Source organism: Ips typographus, linkage group LG13 (genome assembly GCF_016097725.1).
Source record: "Ips typographus isolate SLU linkage group LG13, UJ_Ityp_2.0, whole genome shotgun sequence".
NCBI classification, from domain to species: Eukaryota; Metazoa; Arthropoda; class Insecta; order Coleoptera; family Curculionidae; genus Ips; species Ips typographus.
The window spans coordinates 1,747,837-1,768,444 of NC_138434.1; the positions used below are offsets into that span (position 1 = coordinate 1,747,837).

The 20,608-nt window shown below is 36.3% G+C and overlaps 5 protein-coding genes across 12 annotated transcripts in view; 2 read left to right on the forward strand and 3 right to left on the reverse strand.

Moving 5' to 3' along the window:
* Window positions 1-1,104: 1,104 nt before the first annotated feature.
* Window positions 1,105-2,307, forward strand: LOC145737071 (uncharacterized). The gene is made up of 4 exons (XM_081991672.1): window positions 1,105-1,525; window positions 1,579-1,737; window positions 1,788-2,031; window positions 2,086-2,307. The coding sequence occupies exons 1-4, from the start codon at window positions 1,382-1,384 to the stop codon at window positions 2,268-2,270; spliced, it is 732 nt and encodes a 243-aa protein (XP_081847798.1). The 5' UTR covers window positions 1,105-1,381; the 3' UTR covers window positions 2,271-2,307.
* LOC145737076 (uncharacterized) lies at window positions 2,262-3,006 on the reverse strand. The gene is made up of 2 exons (XM_081991679.1): window positions 2,672-3,006; window positions 2,262-2,620 (listed from the first exon to the last, which is right to left on the reverse strand). Exons 1-2 carry the CDS (start codon window positions 2,727-2,729, stop codon window positions 2,304-2,306), a joined length of 375 nt encoding a protein of 124 aa, XP_081847805.1. The 5' UTR covers window positions 2,730-3,006; the 3' UTR covers window positions 2,262-2,303.
* Window positions 3,007-3,073: 67 nt separating this feature from the next.
* LOC145737059 (sphingomyelin phosphodiesterase) lies at window positions 3,074-14,839 on the forward strand. 7 transcript variants are annotated; one of them, XM_081991646.1, is made up of 17 exons: window positions 3,075-3,225; window positions 3,296-3,406; window positions 3,597-3,848; window positions 5,064-5,297; window positions 5,380-5,527; window positions 5,581-5,751; window positions 7,195-7,322; window positions 8,308-8,456; window positions 8,513-8,591; window positions 8,644-8,816; window positions 8,868-9,062; window positions 9,114-9,214; window positions 11,278-11,430; window positions 11,495-11,604; window positions 13,784-13,968; window positions 14,022-14,204; window positions 14,567-14,839. In XM_081991646.1, exons 4-17 carry the CDS (start codon window positions 5,067-5,069, stop codon window positions 14,634-14,636), a joined length of 2,076 nt encoding a protein of 691 aa, XP_081847772.1. In that variant the 5' UTR covers window positions 3,075-3,225; window positions 3,296-3,406; window positions 3,597-3,848; window positions 5,064-5,066; the 3' UTR covers window positions 14,637-14,839. The 7 variants fall into 7 exon arrangements, with proteins under 7 accessions (XP_081847776.1, XP_081847772.1, XP_081847771.1 ...); XM_081991649.1 differs by adding an exon at window positions 14,307-14,351 and having other exon boundaries at window positions 3,076-3,225; window positions 3,296-3,848; XM_081991645.1 differs by having other exon boundaries at window positions 3,296-3,848.
* LOC145737069 (uncharacterized) lies at window positions 14,780-17,716 on the reverse strand. The gene is made up of 6 exons (XM_081991670.1): window positions 17,660-17,716; window positions 16,095-16,221; window positions 15,669-15,918; window positions 15,404-15,621; window positions 15,143-15,352; window positions 14,780-15,083 (listed from the first exon to the last, which is right to left on the reverse strand). Exons 2-6 carry the CDS (start codon window positions 16,160-16,162, stop codon window positions 14,855-14,857), a joined length of 975 nt encoding a protein of 324 aa, XP_081847796.1. The 5' UTR covers window positions 16,163-16,221; window positions 17,660-17,716; the 3' UTR covers window positions 14,780-14,854.
* LOC145737062 (cysteine-rich motor neuron 1 protein-like) overlaps window positions 16,254-20,608 on the reverse strand; it is a 101,171-nt gene continuing 96,816 nt past the window's right edge. For both annotated transcript variants that reach the window (XM_081991656.1, XM_081991655.1), the window contains exon 7: window positions 16,254-19,047. In XM_081991656.1, the coding sequence (XP_081847782.1) occupies window positions 18,848-19,047 (200 nt within the window). In that variant the 3' untranslated portion in view covers window positions 16,254-18,847. The remainder of the gene's footprint in view (window positions 19,048-20,608) is intronic.

Below are 20,608 nucleotides of genomic sequence, written 5' to 3' on the forward strand. Positions count from 1 at the left end.
ATATGTAACGCGGGGACAACCAAATTGAACGGTGAAGACGATACGTAAAAGTTTAAGTGTTTAGACGGTTTACAGGGTTTGTAGAGACAGTGTGGCAACACGGCTAAAACTGTAAATAGTTTGTTGTATTTAGTGCCTTATACTATAATAAAAAAATGCAATTTCTATATTATTGTATAAAAATTATTGATACTTAAGAATTTTTATATTAATTAATGTGATGTAGAGTTTATGCGCATGGACGGGGACCTGTGATAAGAGAACTGTGATGCGATATTGCCGTCTGTGTCTTAAACTCCTCGAAAGTATTTTTTGGGAGGAGGAGCTGGCAACGTCGGATTTATCTCCTTCTCTCCTCTGTTACACGTTTATTAATAACTTTTAGGATAAAATCTGATATTGTCATTGTAAATTGAATTTGACAAGAGATTGACGTATAAATGTCATTTTTGACACACCTTCCATTGTAAACAGTTTATTTGATAAGTCCTCTATTATTATTACTTTTAACATCCATTTCTATTGTGCTTATTGACCTATTCTATACAATAACTACGTGTTGTAAACGGCATTTTACCAACGATTTGGGACAGTTAATGGATATTTATTTGTTTGTTTTGTTTTTGTAATTTTAATTTTTTTAGTTTAATAAAAAAATCGAATTACGACAACTTGAACTTACTTGAATGTGGTTTTTTTCTCTGTTATATCAACATAGCTGGTTGCCTAACTTTACATCCATGGCCTAAGTCTAAACATAAAAACTCAATTTGTGGTAAATTTTTAAAGTTCCAGTTCAAATTGGATTAGACCCTAAATTTAAAGTCCAAGATATGAGAGAAAAACAAAATTTGGACCGATTTTTATTGTCAATGTCACAAGTTTGTCCTATCTCTTTCTATCACGTGTGATCAAGAGCGAGGAGACAATATGTACGTTCACCCGACGTCAGCAGCTTAGAAGCTAAGCAAGCAGTCATAACAAACTAAATAGGATCGCTTACTTAACCTCTAAGCCGCTGACGTCGGGCGAACGTACCCGTGTCACTTTTACGTCAGTACTGTCAAATGAAAAAGTGAGGTTGTGTTTTACGTTGCTGTAAGCTGTAATTAAGCGCTAATAGAGTTTATTTAATTTAAGCAAGTTTTTTGAATATAATGTTGCTTTATTGATTTGCATTGAGATTGGTTTAATGTGTTTTAAATTTGTTACTAGCAATAAATTGCAATGAGAGATTCTTTACTTCAAACTGCACTTACGCTTATAGTTGCTTAAAGCGAACCTAACCTAACCTCAATTAACAACAAACTGATTGTAGTGTTTGTGCTGTGAAAGTGAATCTGTGCCTGTGCATTCTTTTATCAATTTCCAAGCGTTTAAAATGGCCGCAAGCACTCCTCTACCAAATTTGGATGAAATTTCCAAGGAACTGAACGAAATTGAGTGCAAGTACACACCGAAAAGTAACAGGAAATGCCCCAAAATTCCTTTAACAGTTCATGACAATTTGGCAGTTTTATCTAAAGTGAGCCCTTTGTTAAAGCTGTAGTTCAGAGTGTAATTGAGTATTACTTTAAGGAATTCGACTCTTTGGGACTGCCATGCATCAATTTGGACAAAACCCTACCTGAGATACTGGAAGAAGTGGTGCAAACTACTAGAGACTTGGTGCAGAAACACCGCAATACTGTTAATTCAGCTCCAGTGGCTGAAGACCATAAATATAAGGAACTACATGTAAGAATTTGTTTGTAATTTTTTCCAACCAATGAAAACCAACATTTTAGCTTAAAATCTCAGATTACAAACGTAGCCTTGAGCAACTTAAAGAGAGTTGTCTGTCCTTGAAAAACAGCAAAACCTTTCTCACCAATGAGGTTAGATTACTAAACAAGCAAAACAAGACTCACAAAGAAGAGTTGCAGAAAGTTAAGCAAATTTGTGCTGGTAAAGAAAACCAGCTGGAACATAAAATTTCCAAGTTGGAAACTGAAGTTGAACGGCTAAAAGAGTTGTGTGGAAAGACTATTGGTTAGTTGATTTCTCCTGTTGTTTGATAATTTTTTAGTACAAAATCAATTTTAGCGAAACAAAGCACCAGGAATGAGGTAGCTTTAGAGTTGTTGCGCAATCATAGACACAATGAAATGCTTTACAAATATACAGTACAAGGAGCAGAGGAAAACACTAGGAAATTGCTGGAGGAGATTTTCAACTTAAAGGAGGAGTTAATAGCCTGTAAAAAGTTACAATATGAAAATGATGTTTGATGATTTTTTTTTAATTAAATATAATGAAACCTTTTAAGGACAGTGTTTTACGCATTTTTCCGTCAATCTATCCAATTTAAAGCCTGGTTTACAGGTACAACCTTTCCTGCACTTCCTAATTGATTCATGCAATTTTCGGCACACTATTCTTGATAACAAACTGCATCTAGGTGGGCATAAAGGCAGACAATCATAAACTTCATTTTCTTTACACACATTTTGTTCTTCATTGATAGCAGTTTCAGGTGGTAAAGTCGTGATTAATTCGTTTATGGGTGTTGTTTCTTCAGTTGATTCTTCATCAAACTCTGCTACTGTTGTTATTGATTCTTCACTTTCTGTACTATCTGCTGTATGTTAAGGGTTGAATTATTAACAACAAAGTAAAAATTGATACTTACATTGAGTTAGGACGTGGTTACTAGTGATAATAAGGAGAATTACTGCCTCTAGCATCATTTTGCAACCGCACTTTGTGAGGAATTAAATTTTTTTTGTTCTGTTTGCTGAAGAACATTAAAAACCCATAAAAATGCTTATCAAGTCATTTTGATCAAGTTAATGAGGCTGAACACTAATTTGTTTTACATGATGAAGTAAACCATACAATTTTGTGTACATCCATAGCCTATCCAGTCATGTTCAGTAGGTCATGGTTTCAGTTGACGCTTATGCCTCTCTCTGATTGGTCGAGAGACAGTCTGTCAGTTTAGAGACCAACATGGCGTTGTTTACAAGTAATTTTCAGCTTTCTAGGGTGTTTTCAATATATTTGCGGTAAAAAAAACTTTGTTTTATGCTCTAAAGTAGTGGAAAACGTTCCTTGTAGTCTACGCTTACGTTTTCCGGTTACGGTAGTGTTTTAGCAAAAAAACTATGGTGCTAGAGGTAGGCGGGAGATTGACGAGCAAAGTTGTTGTATGATTCAGCTGTTACGCATATTATTACTAACATTGTAAGTTTTCTGTGTTTATAACTAATTAAAGTTAGCTTGAATTACATTAATGAACCAAATGGGTTTAAAGTGGCTATTTTAAAGTCACGTGACCATACCATGACAGAAGGTATACTGGGTTACAACGATGCCAAGTCTTTAGTCTTTCAAAGTATCCACAAAATCAAATTTGCGCCTTTATGTGAGTATTAAACGTTTCTAGTGTTACTACCAAGTTTTTACTTGCTATTTTTAAATTTACTTAAGTCAATTTTTGGTGGTCGGCAGTGTTGCCATATTTTTCCTTTACCAATTAATTATAAAAGCAGAATAGTGTGTATTATAAGTGAAAAATCATTTGAAATATTTCTGGTGAAATTTGCCTGTTTTAGTTGCCGATGGGTGACCCAGATGGAAATCTGGGTCACACCGCCACTGTCTTCGCAGACCCAGTCGACCAACACCGGCCAAACGGAGCGGTTGATGTACCAACGTTCGCACAGTGAAATGAACCTTCCCGTGCCCGGATAACTCCAGGATAACCACCGGTTGCGTTAAACCGACCCTAAATGCATATCAGTGACCTCAACTTTTAACCGAAACCCTGAAATTATTGGATTAGTTTGCCAAATTGACGTGTTGCGGTAAGTAGACTTTATTTACAGTTAAATTAGCTGGAGAAAGTATAGTTTTGGTTACCATGGAAACGTTTAGCTAAACTTAACAAGACGTTGATAAAACTCGACCTAAAAGTGACCGTTATTTTAAAAGTTCAAATTCAATACCGTTTTACACTACCTGGAGCTTAAATTAATTTGTATCAATTAGCATGAGGGTGCAAATTATCGGCACCTAATCTAATCTGCAACACCATTTTCAGGATAAATGCAACAACACCTCAGAATGTAACCCACCCACTTGAAGAAAGTAACTTGTATGTAATTTTACTTTCTCGCGGTTCAATAAAGTGAGAAAGCGTGCGTTTCGTACGTCAATTATAAGGGCATCATCAGCGTCCACAGTATACCGTTATGTCAACTGTATTTAGTTCCATTGTCTCGAGTAGGCTGAATATTTAATTATTAGCGTTCCACTAACACTTTAACTCAACAAGGAAGTGGATTTTATTATTAGAATTGAACTTAAAAGTTTATAGGTACGTTTATGTAACCGCAAATCAGTGGTGGCTCGTCATAGAAAAAAGCAGTTTACTCACCTCTCAAATCACGTGAAAAAAGAGAAAACGGTCAATTTATGATTTGACCGTGAATTTCTTATTTAGCCTTGTCCAGGTGCACTTTCGTTTCTTGTTGCATTCTTTTGCTTGACAAGTTGGTTTACAAGTCACGAATACCATTTTTGGTCATTTTGTGTACCTGTAAAGAGTTTTGGAGGTCCCCAAGTCAGATTTTACAGCATTCAGGGGCATTGCGTCTTAACTTTGTTATAATTAACTGGGATCACCCCAAATCTCAATATTTGTTTATAAATACATCAATTAAAGTTATCAATCTGAAATCAGCTTGTATTTATGTTGGTCAATTAGAACAAATTGGACATAAATGAGTGAGATAATAAAGTCTCGTATGATTTTGTTCACCAATCACAGTCTAGCAAATTGTCAGATCGGCCAATAAAATCTTTTACTAGTAAAGTATTAAGTGCAGTGTAGATTTTTGCTTTAAAAACAAAAAAGTTGTAATCACACGTACACTGAATTAATTAATTGATAATGATTGGCTAACCCAGAAAAAAGCCACAAAACTGAACAATTAACATAACGAACCATTTCCAGTACGGATCTAATTAAAGGAAGGTCGTACCGTGCAGCGAATATTCATTTGTCGTCTTTGTTTCAGACCATGTGGAAGAAAATCATTTTTCTCTTATTAACCTTCTTCTTCCCGATCATTTGGGCCTCACCTGTGGGTTACCAAATCGATACTTACAAAAACAATGACGGTTATGTTTTGACCACTAACGTGGAAGAGTTTAGGGATGATTGGAACTACAGGGTGGAACAGAGTAAAGTGCCTCTGTTGTCCTCCCTTATAAGGAACCATACATTACCACCGTTGGCGCAGAGCAGTACTGTAAGTAGGTATTCCTTTTTGCAACCCTACTAACATTTTTGTGTATATTAAATTATTGTGTATGACTTGAATAATTTTTTAGGGCAGATTGATGTGGGGTCTAGATCAGGACAAATCCTCCCTTCCGCCTCTGGTGGACAAGGCTCTTAAACTCCTCAATTTGAAGCAAGTGGCCTTTGAAATTGAAAATTCGGTCATGTCCAAAGTGTCCTGCACGGCTTGCAGAGCAGGTGATGTTTGATTTAAAAAAACTGAATGATACACTAATAAGTGTCTGTGTTAGGTGCTGGATTGTTGCAGCACTACACGAAAACTGGAAAATCCGAAAAGGAAATCAAAAAAACGATTTATCAGTTTTGCGTCAATTTGAAAATTCAATCCCCCAGAGTGTGTGAAGGGATTACGGAACTGTTTGCTGGAGAAGTGATTTACGTTCTGGCTAAAGTAAACATTGGTGAGTCAAAACTGTTTATTGTTTTCAGCTTAATATACAGGGTGATTCACGCTGATGGTATAAATTAGAAGTATCTAGAGAACGACTCTAGTTTTTCAGGCTTTTAGAGGCATGAAAATCATTGTTGACTACTTTAACAGATTCTTGAAAAGTTTTCAAGATTTTTCACATTTCTACGACGTTGCTAGGACCATCTGTCAGTTTTTAAATATCCGTAAAGGATTTTTAAAGCTTTTAGAGGCCTCTGGCAGTTAAAATAGGTACTTGAGACGTTTTCCAAATTTTAAACATTTTCTGGCACTTGTAAAATTTTTTTCAAGACATCTGACACATATAATAGTTAATCTAAGCTGTGCTTATCCAATTTGACAGTTTTGACGTTAATTACAGTTGGCTCGTGATCTTAGAACACTATTGACGTGACAACTGTCAAAATAACTCTCATAAAACGCAGAAAACACTCCATATTTCGATTGTTGCAAGAAACCAGTTCTTATTCATGTTTCTGACAGGTTTTGGGCTAGTTTGACAGTTTTGACGTTAATGCCAGTTGCATGTTGTCCTAGAACATTATTTACTTAAAGTGTCACTTGAAAACTGTCAAAATAACTGTCATGAACTACAAAACTCTCCATATTTCGATTGTTGCAAGAAAACAGTTTTTTATTCATCTTTCTGACAGGTTTTGGGCTAGTTTGACAGTTTTGACGTTAATGCCAGTTGGCACGTTATCTTAGAACATTATTTACTTAAAGTGTCACTTGAAAACTGTCAAAATAACTGTCATGAACTACAAAACTCTCCATATTTCGATTGTTGCAAGAAAACAGTTTTTTATTCATGTTTCTGACAGGTTTTGGGCTAGTTTGACAGTTTTGACGTTAATGACAGTTGGCATGTTATCTTAGAACATTATTCACTTAAAGTGTCACTTGATATGTGACAATAATAACACAATTGACATAAACTACAAAAGTCTCCATATTTAGATGGTTGCATGAAAGCTATTCCCATCCATGCTTCTTACAACTTTTGGGCAAGTTTTGACGTTAATGACAGTAGATACTTGATCCTGGAACACGATTTACTAAGACAGTCACGTGCCATCTATCAAAATAACTGTCATAAAGCGCAAAACACTACTTATTTCAGATCTGGCAAGAAAGCTGTTCTTATTTATGTTTGAAGGGGGTGTTCCGTCTGAAAATTAAAAGTTGGTGTTCTTTCCTACTAATCTGGCAAAACCGGGGGAGTTTGAACTCAAATTTCAGCGAAAAATATTGAGTCGTTCTGTAGATACTTCTAATATACCATCAGCGTGAATCACCCTGTATGGTGGTATGCATAATACCACCATACTTCCTTGTTTAGTCAACTGAATCATGCAGCTGGTATAATTATACCGCGTGCATAAAGAATGACATTGAAACTTGTAATTCTCAGGGCCTGACGAGATTTGCAGCTTTGTGATTGGTGACGCTTGCGGTGACGTGTACAATCCCTACCACGAATGGGAGGTGATTTTTCCTCCCGTCCCTAAACCGACAGTAGTGGAACCTCCAATACCTGAGGTAAGTGTTTTCTGTATACAGGGTGTTACAAATTCGATGCATTAGCATTGCTATCTCAGAAACTATAGTTGATAGAGCTTTAGTTAAATGGAGGCAAAGTTACTATTGAAAACAATCATCATCAGAAGATATTTTTGATTACCGTAAAAATTATAACGCAGAACTCTCTATTGAATAAATAAAAGGCTGGAACGCAGTTGCAAGGTGATACGTCAAATAGCGAAGCGCTGATTGGTCTAAAAGGCGATTTCCACCATGACTGCGTTCGAAATTTACTATAAACGTTTTTTTTTCAGATAAGATGTTTGAATAGTCCACAAGTGCAATAGTTGTGTAAATCAACATGTACTTTGTGATTGACACTTTTAAATATTCAACTATCCTTGTTTGCCGTGTATAATCACACAAATTTTGATTTTAAGAGTCATCCATTGGAAAGCAATCATTGTAAATGAGTTTTTTGACGTTGAATTAGTTGCATTTACACACATTAACTGGATTTGGGATTGGAAATAGCCCCGAAATGATCGATCGATTGGTTTTCCCAACGTAACAACGCTAAATAATTTGGTAAAAAAATAATTAAAAAATCCTCATTACTTCCGGAGATATCCGACCAAAACTGAAAAAGTCAAATTTCTATTTTATTTTTTTTTAGCGATTATTTTGTAAAATCAATAGCACCTTCTGGAGGCACCTTTTTATGCTCTTCAAGAAAACAGCTTTAGTTTTCAGCTCCGACGTTTCGTTTTTTAGATCATCAATTTTTCAAATAGGGACCTAAACTTTTTATTTCGTTTTTTAGTGACACTTGTCAAAAAAGTATACCTCAATTTCATCAAACATTACCCAAGTGACATGCCAAATTGACATTTTCCTTCATGTTCAAATTTAAATTATTTTTTTTTTGTCAAATAAGTTTAATATATCTCTTGTTTCTCGAAAATCGACTTTATAAGTTTTTTTGGTTGAACTTGCCTTGTAGGCAACCGCGCCCACTTTCAAAGTACTCCATCTATCGGACACCCACTACGATCCGTACTATATGGAGGGAGCAAACGCGGACTGTTCTGAACCACTTTGTTGTCGTCTGACCAATGGCCACGCCCTTACTAAAGAATCTGCGGCCGGAAAGTATGTCGTCCCGTCCTTCTGTCACCCCCGTCATTTCATAATTTGACCGTTTCCAGGTGGGGTGATTATCGGAAATGCGACACTCCTAAAATCACCGTCGACAATATGTTGCAACACATCCAAGACACTCACCCTGTAAGTATTAATATATTAAATTTTTTTGTCCATTTAGTGAACCAACTTTAAGGACATCGATTATATCGTCTGGACGGGGGATTTACCACCCCACGACATCTGGAACCAAACCCGAGACGAAAACGTTAAAATCCTGAAAGAAACTGTCAAACAAATGTCAATGATGTTCCCGGGGATTCCAATTTTTCCGGCTTTAGGTAATCACGAGGCGGCCCCAGTTAACAGGTGAGTTTCCCTTGAACCCGTCAGGACTTATTAAAAACGGGGGTTAAACAGTTTTCCCCCACCGTTCGTAAACACTCCAGAAAGTTCGATCGCTTGGTTGTACGACGAACTGGACGTGCAGTGGCGCAAATGGTTGCCCAGTTCTGTAAGTAACACGGTGAGGAGGGGGGCGTTTTATTCGGTTTTAGTCAGGCCCGGATTCAGACTAATCAGTTTGAACATGAATTATTGCAATAATAAAAACTGGTGAGTGCTACAGGGAAGGGTTTTCCAATTGTTTATTGAAGAGAGTTGCAGGTGGTTGTTGTTGAACAGTACTGACCCCGCCACTGAGTTGCAGTGGTTTATCTATGAGCTGCAATCGGCTGAATTTAATGGCGAAAAAGTCCACGTTATAGGTAAGCTTTTTGTTACCAACTGGTTGAAAATAATACACGTAATTCAAGAGTGAAGCAGTTAGTGCATTTTCACTAAGTGGAGTTGAAGTAGACATGACCCAAAGTGGTCTCTTTTTTGGTTTAAAAGACCTAATTTACTGCGGAGACGACTTTTGGTGTTATGCAACAGTTTACAGAGTGGTCCAGTTTTAAGTGTCAATAATTCACCATTCGATAGCCAATCAAAAAATAAGTTGACTTGCATTATGTAATTTTTCTGAAAAACGTTTCCTAAGGAACCTACAGTCCTTCAAATTTCAATTTAAAAAATCGTTTTATAGTTTAAAACTGAACATTCAAGACTTGTGAGAGTCCAAATTTGTACCGAATAGTCTAAAAACTTGCTATTTACTACTAGTAATAGTCTTATAATTTGTTTTCTCAAACTGCCATCCTGGTTGAGTGTCTGAAACTGGATTTCAAGAACTAAAAACAGTCCAGAAATCAAGACAAAGATTGTATTATGCATGAAACTCATTTTTTACTTCTAAAGATAATCTAAAAGTTGACTTTTAAAGCTAGAACTGACTTTACTAGGACTAAAGAGAGTCCAAAAGTCTATTTTCAGGACTTCAATTGGAGTACAACTCAGTTTTCTGGACTGGAACAAGTCTAGAAGTAAATTAAATTTTCGGACTATTTTATTTCTAAAAATTAGTTCTCAAGACTATTATCGTAGCATTTGATACCAAATTTTTTTACTTTTATTACTGAAGAAACTTGACTTTTGGAAATAGTCTAACTCGATTTTTCAGTCTTTAAAAGCACTAAAAACAGTCTGAATTTCTTAGAGATGCTACAATTTATTGCACCTATGATGAGTGTAGAAGTCAATTTAATACTGAAGAAGCTTGAAATAACATTTTCAAGACTATGGTCAGTGGACAAACTGGCTTTTAGACCTGATAAGTAAAAAAATGTTTAGCACTGAGGTGTCTAGAAGTCAATTTAATAGTGACAAAGCTTGGAATGCCATTTTAAGAGAATGAAGAATGTGAAAATTGTTTATAAGTTTGCTGTGTCAATAACTTGGTAAAGATAGTCTTGAAACTCGATTTTCCAAGCTGAAAGCAGTTTTGAAACACTAAAAATAGTCCAGAATTCTGAGAAAATTAAAAGCAAAGTAAAAAGCAAGAAAAGTTAGTTTTCAAGACAATATTCATGAATCTAATGTCAATGTCCTCTATCTAAGACTATTTTCAAAACTAAAATATTGAAATTTGTCTTAAAAATTAAAATTTACTTCAAATGCAAATTTTAAGCTTCTGATATTACTTTTCATTAGTTCATAGTCACTTTTTAAGGTTTAAATGTAAGAATTTGTAGTAAAAAATTCTAGAAAAAGTAGTTTTTTATGTCTACAAATACAAATCAATTTTCAATATTAAAGTCTCTCAATTTGCATGAAAACTGGTTACAAACACAATTTTTAAGCTTCTGAAATCAATTTTTATCTTTTCTCAGTCAATTTTCAAAACTAAAGTCTTTCAGTTTGTCTGGAAACTATGAAAACTAGCTACAATTAAATTTTTTAAGCTTCTTAAGTGAATTTTCTGTTTCCAAGACAATTTTTAAGTTGGGTTGGGTTAGTTTTGGGTCTTTGAAAGTAATAATTGAATTATATCGTAAAAGAAGTTTCAAATCAGAATTTTATAAGAGATAATTTCTTTTTCATCGTAAACAATGAAATTAAAAAAAACACGTAATTTTTGAAAAATATCTAGAGACGTAGAAGGCAAAAACATTAAAACCATCTTCCTGTATCTAGGCTACTGGAGAATTTTGGCAAACGTCATTCATAATGAGTGTTCCAAATTTGACCAAAATTGTTCCAACGGTTTGACAGTTATGACAAAAAACCGATTTTTTAAACAGAAATTTGAAGGACTGTATTTTCTTTAGGAATCATTTTTCAGGAAAATTACATAATGCATGTCAACTTATTTTTTATTTGGCTATGGATTGGTGAATTATTGACATTTAAAACTGGACCACCCTGTATAAACATAATTGTTTAATTTAAGGTCACATTCCACCGGGCCATTCAGACTGTTTGAAAGTATGGTCACGCAACTACTACGCCATCATCAGTCGCTACGAGTCTACGATAATAGCCCAGTTTTTCGGTCATACTCATTTCGATGAGTTTGAGGTGTTTTACGATCATACTGAACTGAGTAAGTCTCTATTTTGAGTCGGATTTATGACGTGGGTTGTGACGTATTTTTCTGTGCACTACAGCCAGACCTGTTAGCGTGGCTTATGTGGGCCCTTCGGTTTCGCCCTACTACGACCTAAATCCCGGTTATCGGATCTACTACGTTGACGGGGATCACGACAAAACCACCAGGGTATGTAGAGATTTTCTATACCGGTTGGTCCAGTTTTAAATGTCAATAGTCCAGCAAAAAATCATTTTAGAAGGTACACTACTCCAAAATTTAGCATTTTTGAACAAATACTTATGAAATGCTCATTATGTCATTCAAATGACGTCCGTCAAACTTGTTAAGTGGCGTAGATACTGGGAGATGGTGTTCATTTTCCCACTATTTTCTACGGTGACTGGATTTTCCCAAAAATTACAGTTTTTAAATTTTCTTCTTCAATTTAAGCAAAAGATGTATCTCCTGTAAAATTTTGATCTAAAATGCTTCTTAAGCAGTCAAAAGCCTTTCAAAACAGTCTAGAACCTTACAAATGGTCTTGAAACAACCTGCAAGTGTTCAGAACAATCTATAAGCTTGCAAGAATTCTCCGGAACGGTATAGAAACTTTTAAAGGCTCTTAAAACAGCTTAGAAGTTTCCAAAATACTACAAAACGCTCTGAAAGCTACTATATGCTTCTAGAGCAGTCTATAAGCTTCCAAAAATCCTTCAAAACAGCCTAGAAGCTTCCAAAAGACTTCAAAACACTCTAAAAGCTTCCATATGCTTCAATAGAGCACTCTAAAACCTTCCAGAACCGTTTAGAACATTCCCAAAGCTTTCAAAACAGTCTAGAAGCTCCCAAAACTTTTTGAACCGTATAGAGTAGCTTTAAAAACCTCCAGAACGGTCTGGAAGTTTCCAATTGCTCTTGGAACTTAAAAGCTTCCAAAAGGCACCTTCCATACGCTTCTAAAAGCTTTCAAAGTCTTCGAGAACCGTCTGGAAGATTCCCAAAGCTTTCAAAACAGTCTAGAAGCTTCCAAATCATTCTAAAGTACTCCAGAGGCTTCAAGATGCTTGCAAACGGTCCAACTCCTTTTAAGTGCTCCTAAAGTGGTCTAAAAACATTTTCCAAACACTATAGAATCTCCAAAATGCTTCTAAAGCAATCATAATAACCTTTGGAAAGCTTCCAAATGCTCTTAAAATAGCCTAGATGCTTTAATAGAGCACTTTAAAAGATTTCAAAACCTTCCAGGGTGAGTATTCTTGAAACGAGGGAAGGGAATTATCAAGAGGAAGGCCTGTAGAATGTGACAGGAACCCGCCATTATCAGCTTCTTCTGTCACATTCTATCAACACTTCTCTTAAGAATTCCGTTCCCTGCTTTCAAGAATAGGCCCTCAGAACTGTCTAGAAGCTTCAAAATCATTCTAAAGCAGTCCAGAGGCTTCGAGATGCTTTCAAACAGTTCAACCCCTTTTAAATGCTCCTAAAGTGATCTAAAAACATTTTCCAAACACTATAGAATCTCCATAATGTTTCTAAAGCAATCATAAACCTTTGGAAAGCTTCCAATAATCCTACTAAATGCTTCTAAAGTAGTCAAAAGAGCTTAGAAGCTTTCAAATACTCTTGAAACAGCCTAGAAGCTTTCAAAACACTCTGAAAGCTTCCATATGCTTCAATAGAGCACTATCAAACCTTGCAGAACCGTTTAGAACATTCCCAAAGCTTTCAAAACAGTCTAGAAGCTCCCAAAAGCCAGTTCGTCGGCTTTGGCATTCCCTGCGAAGTCGGAAGATCTCCCTAGAGCAGATGTCGGGGGCGTAGAGTTCAACCTGCAGGACCGTCGGTGTTTGTCCCAGTCCCTCAGTCAGACAGACCCCCGCCTTGGCACAGAAAGCCCCGGCTCCAGTCCCTTTTGAGGACTTTGAGCCGTCCGTAAACCAGCAGATATCTGCTCGGAGTATGTCTACAGCCCGTTCCGAGGGTCCTGTAGCAGAAATCGGTGGCAGCCGTGCCCGGCAAAACATCGGAGGGCATAGCAATGGACTCGCAATTTAGAATTTCCGCAAGTAGCCCTCGAATCCTTGCCTCTCTCTTCAGCAGGAGCTGAAGGGGAGATAAGTTGAGGAGGCTCTCTAAGCGGACGTGATTAAAAGACATGCCTGTGTTTGGATGACAGATGACATGATTGTGCTGGTGTAAAGCCAGTATAGCTGCTAGAGCCCTAGACCGCAGGATTCTGTCGACCTTATTATGGATTGTATAATATTAAGGTAATAAGGGTCTATCGAATGGTATAAATTATTGACATTCAAAACTGGACCACCCTGTAGAGAGCTATAACCAACTACTAAACAACATAATTTAGGCTGTAGTGGACCATGAAACGTGGACAATGAATTTAAGGGAAGCCAACCTGTACGGGTACCCAATTTGGTTTCAATTGTACAGCGCGCGTCAGTCCTTCGGGATGGACGCTTTACGTCCTCGCGATTGGGACGATTTAGTGTCCAGAATGTCCAGTGATCCTAAATTGTTTGAGTTATTCTATAAGTGAGAGTCGTTTAAATCTAATTCAGTTCAAACTCAATAAAATGTCTCTTCAGGTACTATTTTAAAGCAAGTCCGGTGCGGCCATCTTGCGACATCGACTGTAAAAAGAAGATTTTGTGCGATTTGCACTCGGGCAGATCGCACGATCGTAAAAATCTGTGCGAGTCAATTGAGTCGAGGATCGACTCGTCTTCAACCACCTGGAAGGACTGGTTCTACAATACCATCTCAGTTTCGTAAGTCTCACCTTATAACCTTGAAATTAGGTCGCGCTTTAACAATTCTGGAGAAAAAACTGTTGTACATATTTTCTTTAAAACATTTCGTTTGTTTTATAGTCTGGTGTAGGAAATCGGTTGCTGGACTTGGTGGTGTGCTTTATGGTAAGTTTTTAACTCTTAACTACATTTATCAGTCATTTTTTAAAATGGTTGCAAGTGGGTGTATTGTGGTAGTTGGTCTCAATATGTGTTTTTCCTCCTAAAAATATTCCAAGGCAAATTTACTTTGGTGGCGGATAATCTGTCAAAATAACCGCTCCTCTGTGTTACTTCATCATACACTTCAAGTCAATCCTTATTGGAAAAAACAATTTCAGAGTGTCTGTCATCATGTCAATACCCAGGCTGACGATGCAAGTTCCCAAGTACGTGCTAGGGTTAGGTTAAGTTGTTTCAAAAAATATGTGACATAATATTCCATTAAGGGCCAGTTTTTCAATAACCACTGAGTGTAAATTTTCCAGGATGTTGATAAACTTGCTTCTAACCATAAAGTTAGTAAAAGTGGGCTGTGCCGAGTTTAGTAAAGCTGTTGTACATAAGAGTTATTTATTATTATCTGGCTAAATACATACGAAATGGATTTTTGACACTGTTTTTCTTGTTCACCGTAAAAAATGCTCCAAACAATCCTGACTCAACCAGTCCCAATAACAGGCAGGAATGTTGCTTTCCTTCACGACTTCCTTTACAGCCAGCACAAAGTCCTTCTCCGCCACATTCAACGATTTATCCTCAGTCCTGGTGATGTTTACTTGTCGTTTAACGTACGCACCTTCCAGACTTAACTCCCGTTGATAATGCGGCTCATCCAGTTTGGATGTAAGTCTAAATCTGCATTAACCAAACAGTCAAAATGATTTGAAAAAAGATTGATTTTGAACAACCAACACGGTTTCCTAGAATCTTTCCTTACAGCCTCAAAGTCCTTAAGGCGTTTATCTCTTAATCTGGTTAGGTCTTCCCACTTCCTCATTTTCCCATCTTCAAATATGTAGGGTTGTTTTGAATTCTTCTGATATTTGGAATATAAGTGTTTCAGGTTGGTCATGTAGGCTTTCCATGGTAAACTTTTTAAGATTTCTTCCATGTTTTTTAACTGCCTAAGGATGTGAGTTAAGTTTTTTTTTAAAACTAGTTACACCATAATTAACCTGTTAACCGTTAAAACTCCTTTTGTAGTCTTAGTGCTGACTAAATGATGTCTGTCAAACATTATCTCCAAAATGAACCTTTTAAGGGTCTGGTCGGCCTCAGGTTCTTTCGGTGTTGTACTACCCGGAGAGCCTCCTTCCACGTCTGATCCAGCATGTTGTTGTTTTTCCTTATTTTGACGTTGTTTCTCCAGAATTTCCTTTAGGTCCTTTCGGACCTAAAGCCCTACTGCAGTATTGTCCATATTTGACAAGCATATTATACCTGAAATCCTCTCCAGGTGGCTTGAATGACTAGAGCAGCTCGATGGTAAGTTTCCTGGCAGATTTGGTCGTAACACTCCGCCATGTGGTCGGGTAAGTGGTAACGCACCAGCCATCCTCTGATGTATTTTTGTAGGGTGACCACGGCTTGTACACGCTTCTGGTGCACGCTTCTTGCAGCGTGTTTGCGATAAGTCGTTTGTATGATAGTGGCAGCACGGTGGAGCTCTTGCGAGTTTTGATCTTGTCGTCTAGGAATGTGCACTCTGTTACACGCCCTGAGTGCGTATTCTTGGAACGAGGGAAGGGAACTATCAGGGAAAAGACCTGTAGCCCCCCATTGTCAGCTTCTTTTGTCACTTCATTTGAGAGTTCCGTTCCCCGCCTTCAAGAATAGGCCCCCTGGTTAGGAGAAAGTGGTTCTTACGTGTATTGGTCCACTAGGTCACTAGCCACGTGGAGTGCATCGTCAATGAGGTAATACACGGAAGCCATTTTGTTTGAAATTGTCTTAGTGACACTGAAGTTTGTTGGTTTAAAGGTTATCTCCCATTCTGCACGACAAAAGTATAATAAAACAAAATAGTCGTAAGGCATAATTTTAATAATGGTCTAGGTAAATTCAACGCGTAATATAATATTTACAATAAGAACTTAAATTATAACTATTTTAAGTGTATAATTTAAACTGCCAGTTATTCGCACAGGACTTAGTAAAGCATAGAAGCACCACACACTTTCCTGTACTATTGTATAAGAGAAAGTGTTGGTGTGTAGTGGAAAAGTACTATACAGGGTGGTCCAGTTTTAAGTGTCAATAATTCACCATTTGACAGCTAATCAAAAAATAAGTTGACTTGCATTATGTCATTTTTCTGAAAAACGTTTCCTAAGGAAAACACAGTCCTCCAAATTTCCATTTAAAAAATCGTTTTATAGTTTAAAACTGAACATTCAAGACTTGTGAAAGTCCAAATTTGTACTGAATAGTCTAAAAACTTTTTTACTACTAGGAATGGTCTTATGATTCGCTTTCTCAGACTGCCATCCTGGTTGAGTGTCTGAAACTGGCATTCAAGAACTAAAAAAAGTCCGGAAATCAAGATAAAGATTGTATTGTACATGAAACTCATTTTTTACTACTAAAAATAATATAAAAGTTGACTTTTAATGCTAGAACTGACTTTACTAGGACTAAAGAGAGTCCAAAAGTATATTTTCAAGAGTTTAATTGGTGTACAACTCAATTTTCTGGACTGGACAACAAGTCTAGAAGTAAATTAAATTTTCGAACAATTTTATTTCTAAAAATTAGTTCTCAAGACTATTATTGTAGCATTTGGTACCAAAATTTTTTACTTTTATTACTTAAGAAACTTGACTTTTAGAAATAGTCTTAAACTTGATTTTTCAGTCTTAAAAAGCACTAAAAACAGTCTGAATTTCTTAGAGATGCTACAATTTATTGCACCTATGAGTGTAGAAGTCAATTTAATAGTGAAGAAGCTTGAAATAACATTTTCAAGACTATGTTCAGTGGACAAACTGGCTTTTAGGCCTGATAAGTCAAAAACTTTGTTAAGATAGTCTTGAAACTCGATTTGAGGCACTGAAAACAGCCTTAAAACACTAAAAACAGTCTAGTTTATTAAGAAATACACGAATTTTTAGCACTGAGGTGTCTAGAAGTCAATTTAATAGTAACAAAGCTTGGAATGCTATTTTAAGTCTATGAAAAATGTAAAAATTGTTTTTTAAGTTTGCTATGTCAATAACTTGGTGAAGATAGTCTTGAAACTCGATTTTCCAAGCTGAAAGCAGTTTTGAAGCACTAAAAATAGTCCAGAATTCGAAGAAAATGAAAAGCAAAGTCGAAAGCACGAAAAGTTCGTTTTCAAGACAATTTTCATGAATCTAATGTTAATGTCCTGCATCTAAGACTATTTTCAAGACTAAAATATTGAAATTTGTCTTCAAATTATGAAAACTTACTTCAAATGCAAATTTTAAGCTTCTGATGTCACTTTTCATTAGTTCAGTCACATTTTGGGGTTCAAGTCAATTTTTAAGGTTTAAATGTATGAATTTGTAGTAACAAATTCTTGAAAAAGTAGTTTTTATGTCTACAAGTCAATTTTTAGTATTAAAGTCTCTCGATTTGCATGAAAACTGGTTATAAACACAATTTTTAAGCTTTTATCTTTTCTAATTCAATTTTCAAAACTAAAGTCTTTTAGTTTGTCTGGAAACTATAAAAACTGGCTACAATAATATTTTTTAAACTTCTTAAGTGAATTTTCCATTTCCAAGACAATTTTTTAGTTGGGTTGGGTTAGTTTTGGGTCTTTCACCGTAATAACGTGTAATAAAGTGTTTGTTCCAAATTTGATCAATATTGCTCCAACGGTCTGACAGTTATGACAAAAAAAAAAACGATTTTTTAAACAGAAATTTGAAGGACTGTATTTTCCTTAGGAAGCACTTTTCAGGAAAATGACATAATGAATGTCAACTTATTTTTTAATTGGTGAATTATTGACATTTAAAACTGGACCAACCTGTATACACATTGTTACGGTACATATAGAACTATTCATTTTAGTAAAAGGGGCAAACACTACTACCTACACTATTTAGTAACTGTTTTACCTACTTACATTTATAATAATAAATTTCTAGAGCCTACAAATTTAACAGGACTATAATAATAACATTTTATAGTAGTTTACACTTGAAAAATACTGAGTTCCGAGATGGTACCAAATAAAAAAATATAAATATAAATAATATACTCAAAATTTAAAAAAAAAATCGTATACTCCCACCCGGATTTACATAACCTAAAACTTAATAACGAAAATAATTTAACGTACAATACTTATTACATAGGAACAATTCTTCGATAATAATTGTTTAAATTAAAAAAAAAATAGTAACAAAAGTTTCCATGAATTTAATCGTTTTTGAGATCGTAAAAGTCCAAAAATGTCATGTAAAATTTTTGCAAATTTAAACGGTTTACTTACTCTTATCAAAACTAAATATCACTCAAAACACTCATCCCGGCAACCCAAAAAAAAAAAAAACAAAAAACCCCGCTTATTGCCGTTTCGGCATCATACAGAGGGTTGTCGTATCACAAAACATTTTCATTAAACAACACTGATAAAGGTAATTCTATCACTCGTTATCGAAGCCAATCGCGTTCTTTTTAGTGATATTATTGTTGTCTGTGTTGTTGAATACTGAGTGGTAGTTGCCTCTCGACTCGCTCACGTTGTACTTTCGTTTGTTCTTGTAGGAATAGAGCAGCGCCGCAAGGGCCACGAGCAGCAAAATGGCCACGGCCACTATCGTAACAATAATCCAGCAGGGAGAGTCTGAAACAGAAAACAAATTAATGCTTATCTAGGCGTCAAAGTGGTTTTGGGAAAGTTTTAGTACAATCAAAGCACAGTCCATCACCGCAAAACTATTAAAAGAGGATGACAGAGGTGCTTTGTTTTTACGTTAAAAAATACTGAAATTCAGAAATCAGATGGATGTATACCATGATAGTGAGACTATGATTGCCACCGAACTTGCCACAACAAGGAAAACTTGCATGTTTCATGGGAGCAATGAGACCGACCCCCCACGGCAGCACTAGAGGTAATTCTCGACCTCATGGTGAGAAGAACTGCTTGGGGAGGACATCTCAAGTTGGATAAAGCCGGATTTAAAAGGAGAGCACACAACCGACGAAATCATCAGGAAGTTTAGTTTCGAAAAACAATTTCGAACGGAACTGAGCACCAAGAGAGATTGGAGCAGAGAATCCATTCAAACTTTGGGAAAAAATACCATAATATGGTATACGGATGGATCTAAAACTACCGAGGGGACTGGAGAAGGTGTCTACGGGCCTCGCACCAAATACTCTAGCATTTTTCAAGCGGAATTTCACTCAGTTCAACCTCGACAGGAAATACCAGTCATCAAAGCGTTGAGCTCATCTAACATCAATTCTCTGGAAAGCTCAATGATCTAGGAAGGAATCCTCCTCTGGGTTCCGGGGCACGTCGGAGTAGAGGGTAACGAACAAGCAGACACTCTGGAGAACCATTCTGCAGCCTTGGAAAAGCATATGTCCAGGAAGTACTTAATAAAGCTGAAGAAGAACTGAGAGCAAAGACTTCCAGGACTGAGGCAGGCCAAAGATCTGATTAACCTCAGCAAAATTAGTCTCAAGGCTTTCTAACGGGCCATTGTCGACTCAGAGGACACTTAGGCCTAGAAGAGGACAGTACCTGCAGGTTTTGCGGAGAAGAACCAGAAACACCCCCACCACACCTTGCTGGAGTGTTATGCTGTACGTCACCGAAGATGTGAAAACTCTTAAAAAGTATCAAAGATACAAAGTGTCCTAAAATTTCCAGATATTTTTCTAAATTCTTGTGAAAACTCCTGAAAAATAGTCAGAAGGAACCACAAGTGTCCTAAACCTTCCAAGAATTTTCTTCTCTTCCAAGAAGTTGTCAGAGATTTCTACAAGTGTCTTAAACTTTCCAGGAATTTTTGGAAATTGTCAAATTTCTGCAAATTCCTGTGAAAACCCCTAAAAGTAGTCAGAAGGGTCCACAACTGTCCTAAATCTTCCAATAATTTTTGAAAATTGTGTATTTGTGCGGGTAAATTGAACGTATAAACAAGGATCGTACTGAAAATTTAAAAGAAAAATCACGAGTTTGGTTAAACCAGGAAAACCATACAGAAAGTGACTAAAAACCGTTGTCGTGGTTGGTGTAAAAACCGTCTTGACTTCTCTAAAATCCTTCCAATCCTATCCGTGACTTAGTGTATGTATGGTAAGCAAGTCTAACCAACTTTCTCTTCAACATCCCCCCGTTTGTTGTCTACGTAGTTGGATTTGGTACGCCTCTTACAAATTAATCCATACGT

Bases quoted from the DNA above. Each gene is read 5' to 3' on its own strand.
- LOC145737071 (XM_081991672.1), top strand. From the start codon at position 1,382: ATGGCCGCAAGCACTCCTCTACCAAATTTGGATGAAATTTCCAAGGAA. The intron at 1,526-1,578 runs GTGAGCCCTTTG...TATTACTTTAAG, and splicing joins ATTTGGCAGTTTTATCTAAA to GAATTCGACTCTTTGGGACT. The intron at 2,032-2,085 runs GTTAGTTGATTT...AATCAATTTTAG, and splicing joins GTTGTGTGGAAAGACTATTG to CGAAACAAAGCACCAGGAAT.
- LOC145737076 (XM_081991679.1), bottom strand. From the start codon at position 2,729: ATGATGCTAGAGGCAGTAATTCTCCTTATTATCACTAGTAACCACGTC. The intron at 2,621-2,671 runs GTAAGTATCAAT...CTTAACATACAG, and splicing joins TAACCACGTCCTAACTCAAT to CAGATAGTACAGAAAGTGAA.
- LOC145737059 (XM_081991645.1), top strand. From the start codon at position 5,067: ATGTGGAAGAAAATCATTTTTCTCTTATTAACCTTCTTCTTCCCGATC. The intron at 5,528-5,580 runs GTGATGTTTGAT...TGTCTGTGTTAG, and splicing joins CTGCACGGCTTGCAGAGCAG to GTGCTGGATTGTTGCAGCAC. The intron at 8,457-8,512 runs GTATGTCGTCCC...GACCGTTTCCAG, and splicing joins AAAGAATCTGCGGCCGGAAA to GTGGGGTGATTATCGGAAAT.
- LOC145737069 (XM_081991670.1), bottom strand. From the start codon at position 16,162: ATGGCTTCCGTGTATTACCTCATTGACGATGCACTCCACGTGGCTAGT. The intron at 15,622-15,668 runs GTATAATATGCT...GTAGGGCTTTAG, and splicing joins CCACCTGGAGAGGATTTCAG to GTCCGAAAGGACCTAAAGGA. The intron at 15,084-15,142 runs GTGTTGGTTGTT...TGGTTAATGCAG, and splicing joins AGGAAAGATTCTAGGAAACC to ATTTAGACTTACATCCAAAC.